This window comes from Neophocaena asiaeorientalis, unplaced genomic scaffold (assembly GCF_003031525.2).
Source record: "Neophocaena asiaeorientalis asiaeorientalis breed wild unplaced genomic scaffold, Neophocaena_asiaeorientalis_V1.1 scaffold1755, whole genome shotgun sequence".
Classification (NCBI taxonomy): Eukaryota; Metazoa; Chordata; class Mammalia; order Artiodactyla; family Phocoenidae; genus Neophocaena; species Neophocaena asiaeorientalis.
The window spans coordinates 41749-66066 of record NW_020174761.1 but is presented as its reverse complement, the minus strand read 5'-3'; the positions used below and the strand labels follow the sequence as shown (position 1 = coordinate 66066).

At 39.8% G+C, this 24318-nt stretch overlaps 1 protein-coding gene across 1 annotated transcript in view; it reads right to left on the bottom strand.

Annotated features, from left to right (window-relative positions):
- Positions 1-24318, bottom strand: part of ZNF81 (zinc finger protein 81) — a 59605-nt gene that overhangs the window by 34656 nt on the left and 631 nt on the right. Inside the window, exon 2 of the mRNA XM_024760074.1 lies at positions 18831-19076. Coding sequence (XP_024615842.1) covers positions 18831-18902 — 72 coding nt within the window. The 5' untranslated portion in view covers positions 18903-19076. The remainder of the gene's footprint in view (positions 1-18830; positions 19077-24318) is intronic.

Below are 24318 nucleotides of genomic sequence, written 5' to 3'. Positions count from 1 at the left end.
AATACAACTTAACATGCTGAAAAATTTTACTACAAAGAGTGCTATGATTTTTCCCATACTCTGCAAAGGATGGATGAGGGCCCATATTATCAGGCCACACTCACTGCTTATATTGGAAAATGAGGAAATGCTAATGAAATTGCTTTTATGGGCTGACATTCATGGATGGCAGAAAGGGGCGTTCCAGAAGGAGTCCAGGATTTGCTCTTCACGAGTATTTCAGCTCCCGGCCAAAGCTCGGTGGCCAAGTGCACACATGGGCACACCCATGCCCCCGTGCAGTCTGTAAAGGTCACTGAGCACGTGTTAACCTTGAAGGGGAGAGAGAAACCTCAGTATTTTCCCCCAACAACACTCCAAGCCTCTTGTAAATCATATTCAAATTCATACACTTAGGCATTAATTTACATACTTAATTTCTGACAGGCTGACAACCGCAGCCCTTCTCCCCCTCAGTGTAAAGTGAGAAGTGAACTGTTATTCAGTGTATCCGTTACATTGGTAGTGGTGCTAAGTGTATTTTATATAATGTGCTATCTACAAAAAGGCAGATAAGAATTTGATTTAACATCAGTTAAAAGCCATCATTGAAAAATTTTTAAAAAAAGAGTGCTATGATTTTTATTATGACTCTCACCATCTTTGGAAAATTTCCATTTCAGAAGTTTGATTTGGTTCACTTTCTTGGAGCTTCTTGCCTTGGGAGCATCCTCCACGCACACCAGTACCTATGAAGATAATTAGCCAGCATTCCTCTTCCTGAAGCCGCAGTCTATGGCTCTGCCTTCGTCACATAGGCTGCGCTGTGTCCCTGTTCAACCTCCAACTATTCTTCTAATTACGGAGTGCCCAGATGCTTGATTTACTGTTTCTTCCTTACACTTCACTGTGTATTCTGCAAGTTGTATTTTAGTATGTTCCTACAGTTTCTTCAATTCACGCTGCTATCAGTGTGATCAAAGTTTGAGGTTTTGACATAAGAGCCCTTCAGATATTCTGTGGGAATGCGAGGCCCAGCAGCTAGTGGGAAGAGTTGCATTTCAGCACCTTATAGTACTAACTCTGTCTCCCTCTATTAACGTTGCATTTAACCTTGAGAGCGTCAACTTAGTTTTCTCACACATTTTCAATTAAAACATTTAGTTCCTTTTTCAATACTAAACATGATTTTCTCTTTTAACAACAAAGACATGCATCGAAAAACCATGTGCTCAGAGAAGTGATGTAAAAATACCATTGTCTTATCTCCAAATACTAATTCTAAGATTAAGGTCTTCAAGCCTTTGACCACGCACATGGATCACCAATTTCTAGGATACATTATTCCACATCATCATTTCTATAGCTTGACAAAAACCATAACACATTCTCTGATACAACAACATATCCATATCAATGAAATACATTACTGCAATGTTTAACTTCTTCCATAATTCCTTGAAAATCTGTAGCATAGCATAAGCACTAAAACTTACTAATTATGAGAGCTGTTAATTTACAATCCTCTCATAATGACTGTACCACTATCCATTTTTATTTATTCTTAAATTCAATTTCAACTACCTGATTGTGTCTGAAGTAGCTTCATAGTAGTTTTATTTCTATGAAAGTGACATGTTTCCAAGTATCACCTGGGGGATTAGATTAGATTTAAATGAGAGAGGAAAATATAGTATCAGTTACACCGTTTCCTCACTTGGCATACAAATTTTTAAAAATCATCCATTTCTTTAGTGATTAAAAATAACAGTTCTTTTGTGAGCATAGACACAATACAAGGAATCTGTTTCTTTGCGTGAAAAGCAGAATCAGTGGAAAAGGACTCGAATTCTATCACTAGCTTTCGGTTAACCCAAATGAGAGTATGCATAAGCTCAAGCTTGTGAGCGTACTGATTCAGCCTTGCACAAAGTGACTGGATGAACCAGGATCCGTCCTTTGAATTTCGCCAGGAATAGTAACCAGGTGCTGTAGAATATGCATACAAGAAGTCTGCCTCAACCGGTATTTTCCGACAGGCCGTGTCATCCTCAACACCACTGTCTGTCTCCAAGCAGCTAAAACATGGCTACAGCCACTTGGGATGCTCGCCACGCACCTGTGCCCTCGTGCGGGATTTGGGAGGCAGAAGCGGCCTGCAGTTTTAACTCAGAAATTGTGAAAACCAAACCCCAAACCAACCACGCTAGCTTTTGCAGGGTGGGAAGCGGCCGGCAAGCCCAGCTCCTTCAGTGTTTGGCCTGCTCCTTGTTTGGAAAATTACTTCTCTTTCTAGTGAGAGCAGGAAGTCGGGTGGCCCAAGTAAAAGGCGAGTGAGTGAATGTTCAGAACGGTTACTATCTATTTTACGTTTGGTAGTGTATATATGTCCATGCCACTCTCTCACTTTGTCACAGCTTACCCTTCCCCCACTCTTGCACTGTTGGTGGGAATGTGAATTGGTACAGCCACTATGGAGAACAGTATGGAGGTTCCTTAAAAAACTACAAATAGAACTACCATACGACTCAGCAATCCCATTACTGGGCATATGCCCTGAGAAAACCATAATTCAAAAAGAGTCATGTACCAAAATGTTCATTGCAGCTCTATTTACAATAGCCAGGACATGGAAGCAACGTACGTGTCCATCAACAGATGAATGGATAAAGAAGGTGTGGAATATTACTCAGCCATAAAAAGAAACGAAATTGAGTTATTTGTAGTGAGGTGGATGGACCTAGAGTCTGTCATACAGAGTGAAGTAAGTCAGAAAGAGAAAAACAAATGCCGTATGCTAACACACATATATGGAATCTAAGAAAAAAAAAAAAAGGTCATGAAGTACTTAGGGGTAAGATAGGCATAAAGACACAGACCTCCCTGAACTCTTCACACAATAAAGCTCACTCCTGCTGGCCGTGGCCGTCTCGGGCACGAGAAAACCCTCACTGCGTGAAATGAACATAGCAAGCCTGACAAACCAAAATCTTAAAAAGAAAAAAAGTATACAGTAGCAAAACCTCAGGACTCCTGCACCACACCTGTAAACTGCCCACTTAGTAAATAAACAGAACATCAAATCACAAAAGCTACGCAAGGGGTAGGCCACCCTGGCAGAGAGCCCGACCCACAGCAGGGCGGAGGGAGCAGGTGCGAATGAGCTGGAAGGGGCGAGTCTCCTACTTTCCCCCCTTGGGGCCCTCAGTCCTAACACTGCACTGGGAGCCTGGGTTGATCCGGCCACGTAACTCTCAGCTTCTTCTTGTGTTTCACTCTCAGCTTCTTCTTGTGTTTCTAGTAAGGGAGGAAGGCGATGGCTTCAATCCCTTTGCCTCCGGGTCAGAAGGCAAGATCCTCTGAAACCCAGGTGGACAAGACATGTGGGAGGTTGAGCGTCTTCTCCTGGTTGAGGATGGGCGCACGGGCTCTTAGAGAAAGTCCGCTGTCCAAACGCGTGATCCTGAAGCTTCTAGCACCGACAGCTGGCTGACTCCTTTCCCCTCTCCCTGGGGAGGCAAGGAGGCCATGGAGGTGGGAGAGCCCTTCCCCCATTCCAGCCCCCAGAAGTGCTACTTTACCAAATTCACTGATTAGCTCTAGCAGTTTTCTGGTAGCATCTTTAGGATTCTCTATGTACAGTATCATGTCATCTGCAAACAGTGACAGCTTTACTTCTTTTCCAATTTAGATTCCTTTTATTTCTTTTGTTTTCTCTGATTGCTGTGGCTAAAATGTCCAAAACTATGGTGAATAACAGTGGTGAGAGTGGGCAACCTTGTCTTGTTCCTGATCTTAGTGGAAATGGTTTCAGTTTTTCACCATTGATAAAGGCATTTTAAAGACTCTCACTACACCTACCAAAGAGATGAACTTATTCAAAACATATTAAAGAGATGTGCTATCTGTCAGCAGAATTCTTTACAGGCCACTCCCAAGGTAAGCACCAGAAGTTTTCCCCAACCAACTTCCCATCCAACAGGAACTGCTGGCACTTGGATTTCACAGAAGTAATGCTTGCAGAACATAGGAGGTTTTGTCTACTTATGGTGTGTATGATGTCAGAATGGCCTGAAGTTTTCCTCTCTTCAAAAAGCCAGTGCTCAGGCAATGGTATAGGTTCCCTTAATAAACGTAATTTCCACTTTGGGGATACCAGAGCACGTTGAATCAGACAGAAAAAGTCAATTTATTTCCACTGCTGTTCAGGAATTACAAAAATGTTTACAGATTTCTACAAGCTATCATATAGCCTATCATTCTTATTCCTGTGGACATGTACAGCAAATGAATCAAACTCTAAAGAAACTCATTGGCCAAGATTCAGCAACCAATTAGGGTTAAAAAGGCCTACAGCTTTACCACTAGCTTGTTAAAAATTAGAGCAACCCTTGCCAGCAAGCATGAAATCACTCTCTTTGAACTTATGTTTAGCAGGCCTATGAATTTTGGTCTGAGACCATGTCCTGTGCCTAATTCAACTGAATCTTCCCATAATCATATTCAATTCTTAAAAGGGATTCTCTCTTCCCCAGAAACCCTGAGACATAAAGTCATAAGAACCTGGAAAGACCCCCTGGAAAGTCTGCCACCTCTATCAAAAGGGAGGTTTCATCTACATAAAAGAGTCCCAGGAAAAGACAGGCTGTCACCACACTGGGAGGGACCTTTCCAAGTAAAAGAAAAAATACAGTTGGATTCATGCTTTCCCTATGAAGCCAGTACCTCAGGAGGACTGGACTGTCGCTCCCACAAAGGACTTGAAACTTAAGTTTTCTAGAGTGACTGATACTGGTATTGAGCTCAACTGAAATGAGGTTGAAGAGTAGCAGAATATGTCACTTTAGCATAAGGATTATTTTGAGCTGAATGCAGTTGAGAAGAAGCAGGTACAAGAAAAGCTCCCTGTCCTCCCATTTGCCTAAAAGTAAGATATAAATTTTCATGGGAGATTGGGACTGACATATACACACTACTATATATAAAATAGATAACTAATAAGGATCAATGAATAGCACAGGGAACTCTACTCAATATTCTGTAATGACCTATATGAGAAAAGTATCTAAAAAAGAGTGGATATATGTATATGTATAACTGATTCACTTTGCTGTACAGCAGAAACTAACACAACATTGTAAACCAACTATACTCCAATAAAAATTTTTTTAAAAAAGATATAAATTTTCAAAGGTGTCTCTCCTCTCCTTTCTCCCAGGAAGGACAAAAGTTAATCACGGGAGGCAACTTTAGACCCTATCAGCCTGGAGGTGGCACCTACATAACAAACTTTATTAACTAGCCTTTATCTACCATTAACCTTCTCCCATATATTTATGTTCCCACAGTATGCTGCCCTTGGAAACCTAAAACTGCTTTCCTTTGTCCTGTCGTTTCCCCATAAATTTATTGTTCTTTGCTGAAGATGCTATATAAGCCGGAATTCTAAGCCACCGTTTTGAGTGACTCATTGTTCCCTGGGTATCTCCCATATATACATGAGGTATATAAGTTAATAAACCTGTTTTCTCTTATTAATTTATCTTTTATTAAAGGGGTCTCAGCCAAGAACTTAGAAGGGTAGAAAGAAAATTATTTTTTCCTCCCCTACAAGCAAACATTACCATTCTCATAGACTGCCTTGCTGTCCTAGTCACAGCAGAGTTATTTCAACTAAGAATCAGATTTTACTAGAAAACATATTATTACACTGCTTTTTTTTCTATACTCCAAGTAATGGTCTCCACAATTACATATTTCTAATCAACTCCATATTGTATTCTCAGAATAGACATGATCTGGACTTTTAAGTCAAACAAGTCAATTATTGGCAGAGTAAAGGTGGAACCATATTCATTAGTAATTTTTTATAATACCAAAGTAAAGTAACTAATATGCATCAAGATACTCCAGCCCTAAATTTGACACAAAAATGTTTTAACTAGTTTGACTGGAAGGATCGTTATAGAAGAAAGAACTCTCTTAACTATACTACAATCAAGAGAACTGTAGGAGTAATCCTACTAGAGAACTGTTCTCTTGCCTTTACTATGGTAAGGGTTTGGTTCAATAAGACTACTGATAGCTGTAAAGATAGTGATGGTAAATTACATCATACAAACTGGTGAGAATCCTATCAACAGACCCTGTAAGATATATATAAACAAGATCTCCCTACTACGTTTGGAACATGGCAATGCCCTGAGTCTATCTTAATAGCCCCTAGGATTATAGGTGGATAGTTTCTCTTAATGTATCTGAGGCTAAAATCAGTCTTCACAACTAGACTTGTATCCCTGAGCCCTCCCACTATGGAATCTGTTTAAGGGGCCTGTTTGGGACCACACAAGGGCAAATGAAGGCTTATCGGAATACAATCCCGGAAGAAACAGGAACAGGCACAGGTATAGCTAACTCTTTTGGTAATGAGATTTTGAATAATAAACTTGGTGCTTTGGGATAACTATAAAAAGACATAATACAATGGCAAACTGCATGGAATCACATCATGCAAGATGTTTAAAAGCCATGGAAACTCAAGTCAAATGGAAACTGAGAAACTTCTGGAATTGGACTGTTTGGAATAATTTAATGATGGGGCAAAAAAATCACCACATAGGTCTCAGAGCCACTCATCTGTACAGTCCAGGAGCAGTTAGCTATCAAATAACTCTAGGATAGCATCACTAGTTCAGAATTACAGCATATTCAAGGGAACAAACAGGTATTGCACTATGACTATACCAGAAGGGACAGAAGAATGGTTTAAAACAGCATCTAATTAATAGACAAACAGGGGCTTCCCTGGTGGCGCAGTGGTTGGGGGTCCGCCTGCCGATGCAGGGGACGCGGGTTCGTGCCCTGGTCCGGGAGGATCCCGCGTGCCGTGGGGCGGCTGGGCCCGTGCGCCATGGCCGCTGGGCCTGCGCGTCCGGAGTCTGTGCTCCGCAGCGGGAGGGGCCGCGGCGGTGAGAAGCCCGCGTACCGCAAAAAAAAAAAAAAAAAAATAGACAAACAGAAACTTGGCATTTATAGATAGTGACTGCAGAAGATAGGTCTTATGTCACTGTATTAATTTTCGGATGCAAGTTCTCTCCAGTCCCAGTATGGATAAACAAAAGTAGATGCCTATTATTCAGGGAGATTTGCATGCCTGTTATTGATTTGGACCAATGCAAGCAACGGCCCATAGGCTGGGTTGTTCCTCAAGACTTAAAATAATTAAAACTACATTAAGCACTGGAAGTTCAATCTGTACCCTTCAAAGAGTGCTTCATAATAATATACTAGAAATGACCATGGCTGTCTCTGTGTTTTGCATCTGGGAAATACTATTTGGGGAGATGGAACCATTACTGCAGGGCTACATTATGTCCGTGTGATGTTAATTACTGAACAACAGGAACTCGGGAGAAATGCATTGGGCTTATAAGAAAAAAAATCTTTTCTTTCTAAAGGACACATGTACCCCAATGTTCACTGCAGCACTATTTACAATAGCCAGGACATGGAAGCAACCTAAGCGTCCATAGACAGATGAATGGATAAAGAAGATGTGGCACATATATACAGTGGAGTATTACTCCGCCATAAAAGGAAACGAAATTGAGTTATTTGTAGTGAGGTGGATGGACCTAGAGTCTGTCATACAGAGTGAAGTAAGTCAGAAAGAGAAAAACAAATACCGTATGCTACACGGTATATATGGAATCTAAAAACAAATGGTTCTGGAGAACCTAGGGGCAGGACAGGAACGAAGACGCAGATGTAGAGAATGGACTTTAGGACACGGGGAGTGGGAAGGGTAAGCTGGGACGAAGTAAGAGAGTGTCATGGATATATATATACTACCAAACGTAAAACCGATAGCTAGTGGGAAGCAGCCACAAAAAACTCTTAATTAGGGACTTCCCTGGTGGTCCAGTGATTAATACTTCACCTTCCAATGCAGGGGGTGCAGGTTGGATACCTGGTCAGGGAGCTAAGATCCCACACGCCTCCCAGCCAAAAAACCAAAACATAAAACAGAAGCAATTTTGTAACAAATTCAATAAAGACTTTAAAAATGGTCCACATCAAAAAACAAACAAACAAAAATTAATTATCAGGCCCCCAGAGAGTTACTCCTTGGCCTTGGACTGGGTAAGGTTTCATAAGGAACTACAAAATAATACTTAAATAATTAATCATTTGAAAGAGCAAGGAATAAAGATAATACAACAGTTTGTAAAAGTAACATATGAGGAACAGAGAGCTTTTGCACATTGCTAATCAAGAATGTGCTTTAACTACTGGTAAGACATATTTAAAGGTTTTTTTCCCCAACACATATATTGCACTGACTTTTAAAATTCACCCTATGGTAATTTTCCTAATTGCTGTGCTTAGCTATTGTGTGGACTTACTAGATATTTAGGTGGCAGCAAACTGCCCACAGAAAGGTAGAAAATGCAGTGAGATAATTAGAAAAGTGTGGTGTTATTATAAAAGGAAAGTTGTAAGGATAAAAAAAAAATGGAATTTTCCCTGTTGCCAAAAGAGGAGACTCCCCCCCCCCTCACCGCTTCCCTTTTCTTAGAGTATTTCCTTGAGAAAGCTTGTATTTGTAAATCCTCCCTCTGCCCCTTTTATATGTATGTAAATCTTTTAAAAGGTTAAATAAGCCTTTTGTCAGCATTATAACCCAGGAATGTTTTTCTTAAGGGTCTGGGAGACACCTCATTGACATGTAAATAACAAGGAAGAAAGATAGTACCCTATCTCCCTGTCACCCTGGGAGCTTAGCCTAGGCACCTGGCTCTAAGCTGGAACTACCTGCTTGTCATAGAGACAGGAGCAGTTTGATTTTGCCTTTAGATAAAGGCAATTAACTAGCACAGATGGCCACTCCCATTACCAGGTGAACTTAGGATGAACTATGAAAGAATGTAGACTGAATTGTCCTGTCAAGTCCTCTTGCATGAGGACTGGATAAGTTATCGTTCATCTTGAAAACAAGCAGGTAATGGACTCTATCTGCTCTGTCCCAGAAAAGGGTGAGATTTCTTTCTGTCTTTGCAATCTCTTTAGCTAATTGCTTGTGATGCGCACTGTGGTCTGCTTTGATGCTTATTCAATAACAAAACAATTTTCTTTCTATTTTATATTTGTATATTTATATTTCCTGGGTTGCTATGAGATTTAATTTTTTTTCCCTAACATGCAACCACGCTGACTCTGGCTACTGATTTTTCTGTGGCAAATAAAGTCTCCCATCACTGACTCAGGAGTCTCATGGCCTCTGTCAACATACTTGAAACTGTGGCAAGCCAACTTCTTAGCTTACTAGTAGGGTAAAATCTCAGCCCCTACACAGTTCTTGACACCAAGGACCACGACCAATCTGCATTCACATGGCAAGGCCTTCCATATACGTTGGCAGTGCTCTCCCAGAAGTAATGAGAGTACCTTGGCGTTTCACACCAGTGAGTGGGTCAGGCTTTGGCGAGACTGCCTCTACCCTCTGCTGTCCAAACTTTTCACTATATAGATGAAGTCTTCTTGGTTAGCCAGTCGGAAGCCTTAATTTCAATGGCTCCGCCCATAGTATTATTATGCCTTTGCCATCAGAGGTTGCTGGTAAACCCTGACAAAATTCGACTAAAGTGTCTGGGACCTCTGGGTGGATGGACGATGCTCTATCCCTCTTGCAATCAAAGAAAAACTTCTATCTCTTTGAACCCTATGCCAAAAAGGAAGCCCAACATCACACTGGGCTCTTTGGGAATGGGAGACAATATGTGCCTCACCTGGACATTCTATTTGATCCTTTATATTGGCTAAACCACAATGTCTTTTGAGTGAGGCCCAAACCAACGGTCAGTGTAGGATGCTGTCCGGCACGCTGTGGCACATTCTCTGCTCTCTGCCTTCAGGGTCCCCAAAGCCTAAATGACCCTGTTGAGCTACCAGTCCGTGTAACTGATGGTGTTGCCTACTGGGGCTGCTAGCAACGGGGGGCAGCCTCTGTTTGGAAAAGCCCCCTAGGGTACAGGCTTTGTCGTCTTCCTTACACACCTACTAGCTATACCCCTTATGAAAAGCAGCTATTAGCTTACTACTGGGCCCTTGTCGAAACTGAACACCTAACTCATGGAGGCCTTGCAAACCCTCCAGCTTGATACTCCCCTTTGGGGGTAGGTCAATTCAGACTCGATGACTAACAAGGTGGGAAGGGCCCAAAAGCCTCGTTTGTCAAAAGGAAAGAATATATTCAAGAGCACAGCTGGCCTGGCTTCACATGAAAATGGGACAGATTTTCCCTTTGGGGGAAAATCTGTTTCCCACTCTGCCAACCGTGGAGCAAGGCTGCTGGGCTTCATGGGGCACTCGATTCATAGAAGATCCCTCAAATGCCTAGACCTGATCCACTAATGAGTGGTCTAAGCTGGAATCTAATGGTTTCTACCAGGCTCTGTGGCTGTTCAACCTTAGTAGAACTGAGAATGGATGTGAGCACTCCCCTCAGTAGGCAGAACTCAAGCCTATGCTTGTAACTCTGGCCAATATTCCCTTTGATATCTATTGACTCTTAAGCTATTGCCAATGTCCAGCTGTTCAGTCTCCCACTTGGAAGACTACAGGCTGGGAGACTGGGCAGCCTTCTTTGGTATCATGGGCCATGGAAACAAAACAAGGCTACTAATTGAACGGTCTGGGTCACCCACGTAGGTGCCCATGGTAAGGGTCCAGTCTCTGATGATACTGACAGGAATCACACTGCTGATGGAGCCTTCAGGGCCCATATTACTGCTATTGCTTTTCTGCATCCATCATCACATGGACATGGCAACACAACCATCATCACAGACTGGACGCAAATTGCAAGACTATAGCTTTCTGATGCAGAAGCTACCATTGCCTGCCAAAACATGACTCCTTCTAAAAGATGACCCATTGGGATGAGGAAGGACACACTGCATGAATTGTGGGCCCGCCTGCTCCTGGCATACTGCATCACACCTCAAGAGCCTGCTCTCAGGGATGTCACCACTGTTGCACCATTGTTGACATTTTTTCAGGTTGAAGTGTTACACTCTGCTCAGCTGACTCCAGCCACACCGCTGTGGCCCTTAGAATTAATCTGTGTCAAGGTTTCGGCATCCTGGACCATTTATCTGCAGCCTGAAAACGGTACACCTTTTACTGCAAAACCATGTAATGATAGGCTGATAGTCAAGGTATCTGATGGACTTCCACACTCCCCAACCATCCACCAGCATCTGGTATTGCTGAGTGTTGGAATGGCCTCCTCAGAAATGGACTCAAAAGGGTTTCAGACTCTATCACCCTTGCCTCCTTCTGGTCCACAACCCTAGTAAAGCAGTTGGGTCAACGAATATGGCTCTCCCCAGAAAGTAATCAGTTCCTTTCAGCTGCTCCCTGGGTAATTAGTGATCAGGGGTTATATGGACATAGTTTGACAATCTGGGATCCTCCATTGAACATTCCTGGGTATAATCTTTCTTTCACCTAGCGACCCCAGACCAGCCTGGCTGGTAACCCTCTGCGTGGCAGCCCAGCCAGCAGGGAGGGGGCCTGAGAGACTGAAATTTAATTCTGGTTCAGCTACCTGGATTCTCTGGTTGGATGGACACTGTCCTAGATCACAAGGTTAATTACTACTTGGTTCAGTACATCGCTTACTATGGGCCAAAGTGCACAACATAACAGATCTCTGTGAGTTTATAAAAATGCCCTTGTCTTTCTTGTACCTGACCCATTCAGATGAAAGGCCTGGGAACTAGTAGAAGATAATTGGGTAGGGGGAGGTGAATTTATAGCTACTAGAATGGGCCATAATGATTTTGTGTCAGTAGAGGATGAGGAACAACACAGAACCTGAACAGGAAACACCTCAGACCTCAGGAGGTACAGGAAAGGGAAAGGCATTAATGATCTTTGCCTTTCAGAACCACCCCCTGGAGCCTTCCTCACAAAGGAAAATGCCCTGGCACATCTCTCCCAAACTGTTACAAGAGCCTTAAATTTAACTGTCAGGTCTTCCAGTACCTACGACCAGGATGCTATCACCATTCCCCTTAATCTTGCTAAGAAGTCTGTCAGAAACAGCAGGTAGGGTCCCAGCTCCTGCATCTCACACGCAAAACACCTGCCAACACCTCCAAATGTGTCCCTGAACCACTTCCCTTGGTCATCACTCAGCCATTCTGTGGGGCAGAAGAATGCCATGTGGCCGGGGGCATGGACATCTAGGACGCAAGTTTTCAAACAGAACTGAGAACCCCTGACAATGTCGAACTTCACCTGAGCCCTGAAAACAGTGACAGTTAAGAAATCCCTCCTACCTATTTGTATTGCTTTTTGAGAAATGACTTACCACAAACAACCATTCTTCCAAAATTACTTAGATAAGTCTGGCTGTCCACTCTTTCCCATGACCCCCATACGACTTGCAAACGACTCCCTTTTTACCTGTGACAAGAACAAATGCAGACCTTTCTCCTTTTGCCTGTATCTGCAGACAAGGCCAGACACAGACCCTCCAACTCCCCATTCTGTCTCATGAATGACTGAGATTAGAAATCTGTCTCCCTTAAATATTTATAAATGATGTGACCGACAAGGGCTTAATTTCTGAAATATACAAACAGCTCATACAACTCAATAACAACAACAACAAAACCCAATCAAAAAAATGGGCAGAAGACCTAAACAGACATTTCTCCAAAGAAGACATACAGATGGCCAATAGGCACATGAAAAGATGCTCAACATTGCTAATTATTAGAGGAATGCAAATAAAAACTACAATGAGGTATCACCTCACACCAGTCAGAATGGCCATCATTAAAAAGATCACAAACAATAAATACTGGAGAGGATGTGGAGAAAAGGGAACCATAAGTATATACTTGTTTCTCTAACAAGGTCCATCAATATCTATATCATTCTCCTGAACAAGAATAAGAGAACCACAGGATTCTTTGTTTTTCCTTTCACTCACTCTCCAACTATCTGTGTGTATAACTGTCATTTTAGTTCCATTTTGTAATGATATACATTCATATACATTTGCATTGTATTTTTTCATTTAGATAACAGAAACAAGCACTGATGTCAAAAATATACTTGAAGAAAACTTTATCACACTAATGGAAAATGCAAAGATTACTTGAAAAAAATACAAACATACTCTGTACTTTAGTAGTAAATCTGAATTATCATAAAGAGACGAATGGTCGTATCTTAAAATACAAGTTTAATGCAAACTCACTGACAATGACAAGAGGATTATTTTTAAATTTGGTAAGCTGATTATAAATTGTGTACGGAAAATAAAAGTCAAGAAAACAGTAAATTTCTCAAAAAGAAGAGTAATCAGAGACTTAGCCCTCCTATGTATTAGAATAAACTATAAATACAGAGGAATTAGAATCATAAAGACTACGACTATTAGATCAACAGAAGAGAATAAGGTACATAAATATACCCAGAGTTATATATTAGAATATAAATATATATATATCCTAATGTAGTGCTGCATATTAGTGGGGAAAATATAGGTTATTCAATAACTGGTAATGGGACAAATGTGTAGGCATCTTGAAGAAAATGAAGATTGATCCCTAGCTAAGGCTTTACAACAACAACCAAAAATCCAGATAGTCACAGAAGTAAAAGCAAAACTAAAAACATGAAAGTACCAATACTAAAAAGAAAATGCAGGAATTTATTTTTAAATATAGCTGAGCAATGGGGAAGGCCTTCTACTTATGACACAAAGCTTGGAGGACATAAAAGATTGATAAGCACAATTATGTGAAATGCACGGAGAAAAAGTCAATATTTTCCTTTAAAAGACAACTGAGAAGTTGAGGGAAAATATTTGGGACCCAGAGACAGACCCAGACAAAGAGCTACTGTCATTAATACGTAAATAGCAAAAACCTAATAGAAAAATGGGCAAAGGAAATTTAAAATCAGCTCAGGAAAAATAATATAAATGGATCTTTAAACACAATTACATATATTTGACCTTAGTCATAACATGAGAAATGCAAATTAGATCTGTACTAATATACCATGTTTTAACTTATTATATGGGCCAAAAAGAAAAATATGACAAGACACTCTTCTGTCTTGGGTACAGTGAAAACAGGCATTCTTATACAACTGGTACAACTCACAAAGAAGGTCATTTTGCTATATCAATCAAAAATAAAAATGCATATATATCATTTGTCCTGAGAATTCCATTTGCAGAAATTTCTCTTTAAACATATTCCCTCTTGTGTCAACTGAAATATGTATAAGGATGAAATAAGGATTTTCATTGCAGCATTGTCTGTAATAGCAAAAGACTGGAAGCATCTTAAATGTCTATTAACGGGGGGCTGGTTATATTGTGATAGATCCATATAATTGAATAAGATTCAGCCTTTAAAAAGAATGAGGCAACTCATTACATCTACTGACATTTAATGATCACCAAGATTTATTGTTAAATGAGAAAAGTGTTGGAAGTTTAAAAATGGCTATAGCAGAGTGTGTGTGTCTGTGTGTGTATGTATGTATGTTTTTGTAGCTGTCTTTGGAAAGGGTTTATGGGAGACTGCGGTCAAAATTGGAGGGTAGATATTCTTTTCCTTTTCAAAAGATTTTTATAAAATATAATACTCATTCAAAAAATACATGAAACATAAATATTTGGCTTAACTAATTATTCAAGGCAAATACCTACGTAATTCCCACTCTGATCTGGAAACAGAACATTGCCACCTCTTTGCCCAGAAGCCTTCCTCATGCCTCTTTCCCTCCTTCCACCCAGCCTCCCCATCAATCATGGGAACCACTATCCTGCCTCTGATAGTAAGCACTTGCTTTTGAGTTTCACCACCTAACCATACATCCCTGTACAATATGGTTTTGTTCTGCTTTAATTTACATAAATTAAAACAATACAAATTATTTTGTGTCTGGATTCTTTCACTCAATATTATGTTCAATTTTTGTATCCATTCTACTATTGATGGACATTTAAGTTATTTCCAGTTTCTTGCTGTTACAAGTAATGCTACAGGGAGCATTTAAATGTGTGTCCCGGTACATTAGCCAAGGATTCCTCTTGGGTATTTTCCTAGAAGTGTTTCCTCATATGGTCTATGTATGCTTTGATAAAGAAGGCTAAAATGTTTTCCAAAGAGATTGTGCCAATTTACACTCCCACCAGCAGCATATGAATTGCTGATATGAGCTAACATAGCAGCAGCTATATGTGCTGAAATGAGTATATGAACTACTGATATGACCCCCTATCCTTGCTAACACTTGTCATTGTTAGACTTCTTAATTTTAGCCATTCTGGTGGGAGTGTAGTGGTATTACATTGTGGTTTAACTTCTGCATTTCCCTGATGACTAAAGAGATTGAGTACCATCTCAGGTGTTATTAGTCATTTGGATTTCTTCCTTTGTTATACACCTATTCAAATAAGGCCTCTGACTACTGGGTAGTCTGCTTTTTCTTATTGTTTTGTTGTTCTTTATACATCCTGGATATAAGTCCTCTGTTGTCTGTTTCTTTTTCCACTCTGTGTCTTGTGATTTTCTTCTCAATGGAAGTAATTATCATAAAAGTCAGGAGAGTAGTTACCTTTGGAAGTAGGGGGATTCCGGAATGCTGACTATGGGTATTTTCTAGACCTATATAGTGAAAAATCACTGAGCTGTACATGTCTGTTTTGCACACTTTTCTGGATATATGTTATATTTCACAATAAAAACATTTTTAAAAGATAGGCTGAATCTACGACCCACTAACTCCACCCCTATGCATATAGTCAAGAGAGGGGTGGACACATGTACATGACAAGACATGAACAAAAATGTTCATGGCAGCATTGTTTATAATTCATATTCTATCTCACCAAAAGACCTAAAGTTACTAAAAATTGATAAAAATTTGTTTTGTGGGACACCTTTCGTGAACTTAAAAGGAGAAAATAAGAATATGTTCTCAGCTGCTTTTATCTGCATAAAGAACTCATGCAGAGAAAACTAACTAACTTGGTTATATGTATTAAAGAGAGATGAACAGATAGGAGAAAGATGGGTAAGAGAATTTAGACTATATAGTTTTGTATATTTAAAATTTTTATATATTTTTAAATTTTTTATTTTTGAGCCATGTGTCTATTACTTTTTAAAAATTAGATTAAAAAACTATTACTAATATTCTTAGAGTGATAAGATGCTACATCCATAAAACAAAAATAGTATGCTATTATAAGGGAATATCCTGAAAAGAAACAGAGCTATTTAAAATAAAAACTTATGTATGGTTGTCATCATAACAGATGCCATCTTGGGCCTCTGCAGTTCCTCCTGTCCTTCCAGTGACCCTGCCTAGAGCTGTACTGTGTAGTAAGCCTGTTCTCTGTCACCAAGGGCTTTGTAGTTAATAGATATTGTTTCACGATCGTTAGGTCTGGTGGCCTCTACGCTCTGGTAGTCTTTAAACAATAATGAAGGGCTTCCCTGGCGGCGCAGTGGTTGGGAATCCGCCTGCTATTGCAGGGGACAGGGGTTCAAGTCCTGGTCCAGGAAGATCCCACATGCCACGGAGCAACTAAGCCCGTGTGCCACAACTACTGAGCCCGCGTGCCACAACTACTGAAGCCTGCACGCCTAGAGCCCACGCTCCGCAACAAGAGAAGCCCATACACTACAACGAAGAGTAGCCCCTGCTTGCCGCAACTAGAGAAAACCCACGTGCAGCAACAAAGACCCAACACAGCCAAAAATAAATAAAAATAAAATAAATTTATAAACAATAATGAAGACCTTCACTGACATATTCCCAGTGCTCATAAGACCAGTTACCCATTCATAAATCTTGACTTAGGAATGCACTTCCTGTTTCCAAGCACGTACCCCCATACCCTAGGTTAACTATGAAATTGTCCCAATCGTCCCGTCCCTCAGCTGTGCGGAATGCAGCTGCAAATACTTCTGGATCATCGCCCCCTTGATGCCACCCTGTGAGTAAGTTACCCTATAACAATAAACTGATCCATTGATTATATGGAGCTGCCTGCCTCATTTTTCAGTCTCAAGATACCTTCCCAGTTTGGTGGGCACTTTTCATTGCCTCCATCCTCCAACAACATAGAACAGCATTAATGAGAGACACAGAAGAAAACCTGGGAGGTGAAGTTTAAAAAAAAATTGAAAGGAAAGCAAAAGAAAAAGAAATGGAAATCAGTAGGACAAAGAATTTAAAATATGGAGGATCAACAACTGAACAAGAATAGTTTTTTGAAAAGCAGAGAAAACGTGTGTATGGGTAGAAAATGACTAGACTGGAAACAGACTTGTAAAATTCTACACAAAAATGATTTCCAACCTAGAATTCTATACCCAGCCAAAAAGATAAATTTAGTGTCAGGGTCAAATAAATATATTTCCATGGTATTTATTACTTTTTTTTACTTCTATAAGTTTATTTATACAATTATATATATTATATAAATACATTTTTGCATGACATATTCAGACATGCAAAGCTTCATAAAGTTCACCTGTCATGCATCCATTCTCAGGGACATATTGGAGGATGTGCTCCAAAAAATTAGGGGGTAAACCAAGAAAGAGGAAGACACAGGATCCAGGAAACAGGAAGGAAGGATAGGATTCCCAGGAAAGGAAATCTGACACAAGACAGAGGTAAAAAGGATTTCCTGAGGGATGGCGAACAGAACATACCAAGGTCATAGCTGTGTGTGAAGCTGAGAGAGCAACCAAACCAGCCTTCAGTGAATCAGTAAGGTCCAGGAGAGATTTCTTCAAAGAGAAGACATGATACCCAGAGCTGAGATAGCCCCCTCTCCATTACTAGCTGTGTTAACTTGGGCCAGATAGTTTTTCTTTATGCCCCAGTTCCCCCTTCTAGAAAGTGGGAATAACAATGGTACCTACTTCTCCAGGTTGTTAGGAAGATGAGTTAGTATATGTAGTGTGTGTGTAACACTGCTGGGCATATAGTAAACATTATATGAGTGTTTATAATTATTGTCACTATGATCATTACCTAATATGTCTGAATATACAGAGTGGAGATTTAAACAACTGGAAAGAATTTGGAGTTGAATTATTGATATGTATATAGTAAAGCAAAGAAATGAGTAAACCAGAAAAAAAAATAGTTAATTCCAGGCAAAAGGAAAAGTTGTGCAGAAATAGTAATCACAGCATGGACACTACATGACTTAACTATAAACAGTCACAATAATAAACCCTGACAGTAGATCTAATAAAAACAGTGATAGCTAGAGGCAAATGTGCATATGAGTGGAGGTGCAAGGAAAAGCTGAATCTCTACCTTCCATAGTGGAAAGTCAATAGATAATGCCCAAAACGAAAAAAAAAATAAATCCATTAAAAAGATTAAGAATGCTTGCTTCTAGGGAGTTGGAATCTGGGAGAAACAAAGCAGGGAAGAGCCACTGCTTTAAGAAGACTTCAAAAACTACTTGGCACCTTTTGCCACTTATAAATAAAACTAGAAACTAATTTCAAATTACAAAGTGGCAAAAAATATTCACAAAAATATATAAGCAAGATAAAGGGTTATTAACCTTAATATTCAAAAAAAACCTGTAAACATCCATAAGCTAAAATAAATAAATCAGCAATGGACAGGAAAAGGAAATTCACATAAGTGAAATAAATCCAATAAAAATCCCCTGATTATGTTGCCTGGTTAAAAAAAAAGTCATACAAATTCAAATAATGAGATATTATCTTTCATTCTGGATGAATTCCAGTCCCTGGGCACCTCTTCTTCCTTACCTCACAGGAGTTGTCACACCCCCCTGCAGTCAGGGCCAGGGATGGCCTAGGAGCGCACCGGTTGGCTGACATCTTCCCCCTGGGCCTAAGCACTCGGGCTCTCTTGCTGACAACTCCACTCTTCCCAGGAACCCGAGGTCAGGTGGGCACCTGTGGACTCAACCAGAGCTGCTGGGGCCTGAAGGAAGATCCTGCAGCCTTCACTATGGGGTCTGGCCCAGGGGCTCCACAGAGACTCCAAGAAACCTGGAAAGACAGTGTCCACTTGGTCAGGCATTCAACATTCACCCCACAAGCACTTCCTGAGGGCACCGAAGTATAGCTCACGACGACACTGGATACTGTGGAGTAGACAAAGCCACATCAACACCGATTCAAGTCATTCATTACAATGGAATATGAGCAAGACCATGAGATTTAGACTAAAATTAACAAAAGCTTCATTTCTAGCTCTGCCAACCTTTAGCTATATGAATATGAAAATGTTTCTTCAGATTTTTTTCCCAAAACAAATCAAAACTATTTATTTCAAGGGGTTGTGAAAATTAAATGAGATGATGTTTTTAAGGCACTCAGCACCAGACTGGCCCAGGTAAACATTTAATTCATATTAGCAAGTACTGTTATTACAAGGACTCATGTAATATACAGATGGAGGTACCTCATTTAATTTGCACAACAATCACGTCATCCATGTGTTGTTGTAGTTATTATTATCTCATTTTATGCATACAGAAACAGAGGTTTGTGATGTTAAATCAAACTCAGTCTACCAGGCTTTCAAGTTCACATTCTCAGTGGTACATCACATGGTACCTTTTATGTGGGAGGCTCAAAATAAACATGGTTCTATTTAACAAATGTTGAAAACATGACCGTAATTTGGAATAAAAATGTTAAGTAAAGTTTCTTAAAACAGAAGAGATATGCAATAAGGAAAATACTAGTAGCCTGGGACTAAAATTTTTAATTACCTCAAAAACATCCAGAGGTGAAAAATATTTCTCCTGTTGAGGGAACTAGGGAGGGGAGGGTGTCTCTGTGTCCAAACTGAGGTACAACTTCATTACGATCAACTAATACAGGCACTACAGATTTAGTCATTCTTGTTGGGAAAGGGTAAATATCACATAAAATGAAGAGGAACTTAATTAGGACAACAAAAGTAAGAAATGAGATGAAGAGGAAACAACAGAGTAAAAGAAATAAGGAGTAAAATAAAATTAAAGGTATGAACAAATTAAATTTTAAACACATAAAGATGATGTTGTGCCAAAGAAAGAGAATATGCTTTCTCTTCTTACACCCATGGAACTTTTACAAAATTCTATCAAATAACCTGGCCACACAAAAAATCTTGTAGATGTCTGAATGTTGGGAATTGACAGACTACATTCTCTGATTATAGTATAAGATGTTCAACGTCATTAGTCCTTAGGGAAATGTAATCAAAACCAAAAATGTTCTGGGACTTCCCTGGTGGTCAAGTGGTTAAGAATCTGTCTTGCTATGCAGGGGACGCCAGTTTGATCCCTGGTCAGGGAACTAAGATCCCACATGCCACGGGGCAACTAAGCCCGTGCGACACAACTAGAGAACCTGACTGCTGCAACTACAGAGCCCACACGCTCTGGAGCCTGCGCACTGCAACGAAGAGCCTGCATGCCACAACAAAAGGTCCTGCATGCCGCAACTAAGACCCGACGCAGCCAAAAAATAAATAAGTATTTTTAAAAATCAAAAATGTTCTATTCATTAGGAGACTACTTCGTATACACAAAGATGGCAAAAAAAAGATAGTAACAAGTGTTTGTGAGATGTGAATGAAATTGAGCTCATACATTACTGGTAGAATTGTAAAATGGTGCAGCCACTCTGAAAAACAGGTTGGCAGTTCCTCAAAATGCTACCCATAGAGTTGTCATATGACCCTGCAGTTCCACTCCTAGGTATCTACCAAGAGAAATGAAAACCCATGTCCACTCCAAAACTTGTATACAAATATTCACAGCAGTATTATTCATAGTAGCCCGAAAGCAGAAAGCACTTAAATGTCCATCAACTGATGAACAGATGAACAAAATTTGGTGTGTCCATACAATGGAATATTATTTGGCAATAAAAAAGAAGTACCAATACACGCTATAACATGAATGAACCTTGAAATCATTATCTTACGTGAAAGAAGCCAGTCACAAAGACCACATATTTTATGATTCCATTTATATGAAATGTCCAGAATAGGCAAATATATAGAGACAGAAAACTGATTAGAAGTTGCCTAGGGCTGGGGGTGGGGGGTGGCATGAATAGTGAATATCTGCTAATGTGTGCAAGGTTTCTTTCTGCGGTGTTGAAAATATTCTAAAATTAGATTGTGGTGATGACTGAACAACTTTGTGAATGTACTAAAAACCACTAAATTGTATACTTTAAATGGGTGAATTTTAAGGTATCGAATATATATAAATAAGTCTGTTTTATATATCTAAATAAATAAATCTGTTCTAAGAGAAAAGAAACAGGCTTCCCTGGTGGCGCAGTGGTTGAGAGTCCGCCTGCCGATGCGGGGGACACGGGTTCGTGCCCCGGTCCGGGAAGATCCCACATGCCGCAGAGCGGCTTGGGCCCGTGAGCCATGGCCGCTGAGCCTGTGCGTCCGGAGCCTGTGCTCCACAACGGGAGAGGCCACAGCAGTGAGAGGCCCGCGTACCGCAAAAAAAAAAAAAAAAACAGCAAAAACCAGTTACCACTAATCTTAAGAAGATAAACACTGTGAATGATGAAAAAGTTAATAGAGTGGAAACAGCTTCTGGAGATATACAAAAGGAACCTGCACATTTCTTAAAAGGCCTTTCTCTTGAACCTCTGCAGAAACAGCGGACTCCTCAGCAGTGTCATAAAAATGAACCAGTTTTATAATACACTGGTGATATATCAAACTGCCCCCAAAGACCAACAAAGTAAATGTTTTATACAATAAATAAATAAATAAATACAAAGAAGAGCTAAGTATTCAGTCTAAAACGTCAGAAGTAGAAAAAAACCAAAATGAAGCAACCCCCCGAAAGGAAAATAGTAACTAATAAAAACCTTAAATAAGTCAAATAAATATAACAATGGGAGTTTAAAGAAAACAAAGAGCTGGTCCTTTAAAATGACGGATGTCACAGATAACCCCCTAGCAAATGAGATAAAGAAGAGTTTAAAAACATATACACACACACACACACACACACACAAAGAAAGAGAGAGAGAGCGAGAGCGAGCGAGCGAGAGAGAGAGAGAGAGAGAGAGAGAGAGAGAGAGAGAGAATGAGAATCTTTCCCAGATCAGGCAGTGTTTCAAAGTAGTTATTGCGGGATATTATGCATAACTGTATAGCAACATATTTTAATATTGATGTGAAGCAGATGCTTCCCTAGCAAAATGTAAATTAACAAAGTTAATACAGGAAAATACAGGTAGAAGAGAATAATGAATGTAGAAGAGACCAGGGAAAAAATGACATAACAGCAAATACAAACAGAAAGACTCTGAAAGGTAAAAAGGAAAGGCAGACAGTCCACAGACCTCAGGGCCTAAGGAACAACACAGCGGTGAGTTCCCTGGGTTTCATTTTCCCTCCCATATATCACAAACAGGGCACTAGAAAAGCTTATAACTCAGAACCATCAATAGCTACAGACAAAAAAAGCTCTAAGAAAAGCCTGCTCCCCTTAATCAAAGGACCAAGAAAAGGGTGTCCTAACTGAACATACCCATCCTACTGCAGCCAAACACTAATAGAATACACATTCTCTTCAAGCACCTGTGCTACATTCTCCAGGGTCATAAAACAAACCTTAATAAATTGAAATCATACAGCATATGTTCCCTGATTATAATAGCATCAAACTAGAAATCAATAACAGAAAGGTAACAGGAAAGTCTCCAAACATTTGGAAATTAAACAACACATTTCTATATAATCCATGGATCAAAGAGGAAGTCTCAAGGGAAATTAAAAAGAAACGAATGGGGGCTTCCCTGGTGGCGCAGTGGTTGAGAGTCTGCCTGACGATGCAGGGGACACGGGTTCGTGCCCCGGTCCGGGAGGATCCCACGTGCCGCGGAGCGGCTGGGCCCGTGAGCCGTGGCCGCTGAGCCTGTGCGTCCGGAGCCTGTGCTCCGCAAGGGGAGAGGCCACAACAGTGAGAGGCCCGCGTACAGCAAATAAAATAAATAAATAAAGTTTGTAGACAAACTAACTTTCCAAATATCTTTAAAAAAAAAAAAAAAGTAACGAATGAAAATCAAAATACAACATATCAAAATTTGCGGGATGCAGATAAAGCAGTGTGGAGAGGGAAATTTATAATGCTAAATGTTTATATTAGAAAAGAATTAAGGTATTAAATCAGCAAGGTAAGCTCCCACCATAAGATACTAGAAAAAGAAGAGCAAAGAAAACCCAAAGCAAATAGAAAGAAGTAATAGATATAAGAGCAGAAATCAATAAAATTGAAAACAAAAACAATAGAGAAAAATCAATGAAAACAAAAGCTGGTTCTTTGAAAAGACCGATAAAATTGGTAATCCTCTAGCAAGACTGACAAAGATAAAAAGAGATAAGACACAAATTACCAATATCAGAAATGAAACAGGAGATATAACTATAGATCCTGCAGCCATTAAAAGAAAAGTAAGGGAATACCACACACCACTTTATGCACATAAATTCAACAACTTGGGTGAAATAGTCCAATTCCTCACAAAACAGAGACTCCCACAACTTACCCACTATTAAATATGAAGATACTCTGAAAAGATATTAAATAGATAACCCGAATAGTCATTTGACTACTACAGAAATTGAAGCCATAATCAAAAGCTTCCAAAAGGAAATATCCAGGCCCAGATGGTTTCACTGGAGAATTCTATCAAACATTTAAAGAAAAATAACATAATTCTACACAATCTCTTCCAGAAAATAGAAGAGAACACTTTCTAACTCATTTACTGAGATCAGTATTACCCTAATACTAAAACCAGAAAAAGAAAGTACAAAAAAAGAAAACTATAGACCAACATCTCTCACGAACTTAGACACAAAAATCCTCAAAAAAAAAGCATTAACCAATCAATTCCTGCAATATAAAAAAAGAATTATACACCACAACCAAGTGAGGCTTATTCCAGGAATGTAAAGCTGATTCAATATTCAAAAATCAATAAGGGCATTCCCCCATGTTAACAAGCCGAAGAAGAAAAACCATATAAATTCACACAGTATTGACAAAATTCAATACACATTCATGATAAAAGACACATAGATAAACACATAAATAAATGGAACATAATAGAGAACCTAGAAATAGCCACACAAAAGTATGGCAAATTTATTTTTGACACAGGTACAGAACGAGTCCGTGGAGGAACTACCTTCTTCTTAACAAACGGTGCTTGAGTAATTGGACAGCAAAATAAATACACCTTGATCTAAGTC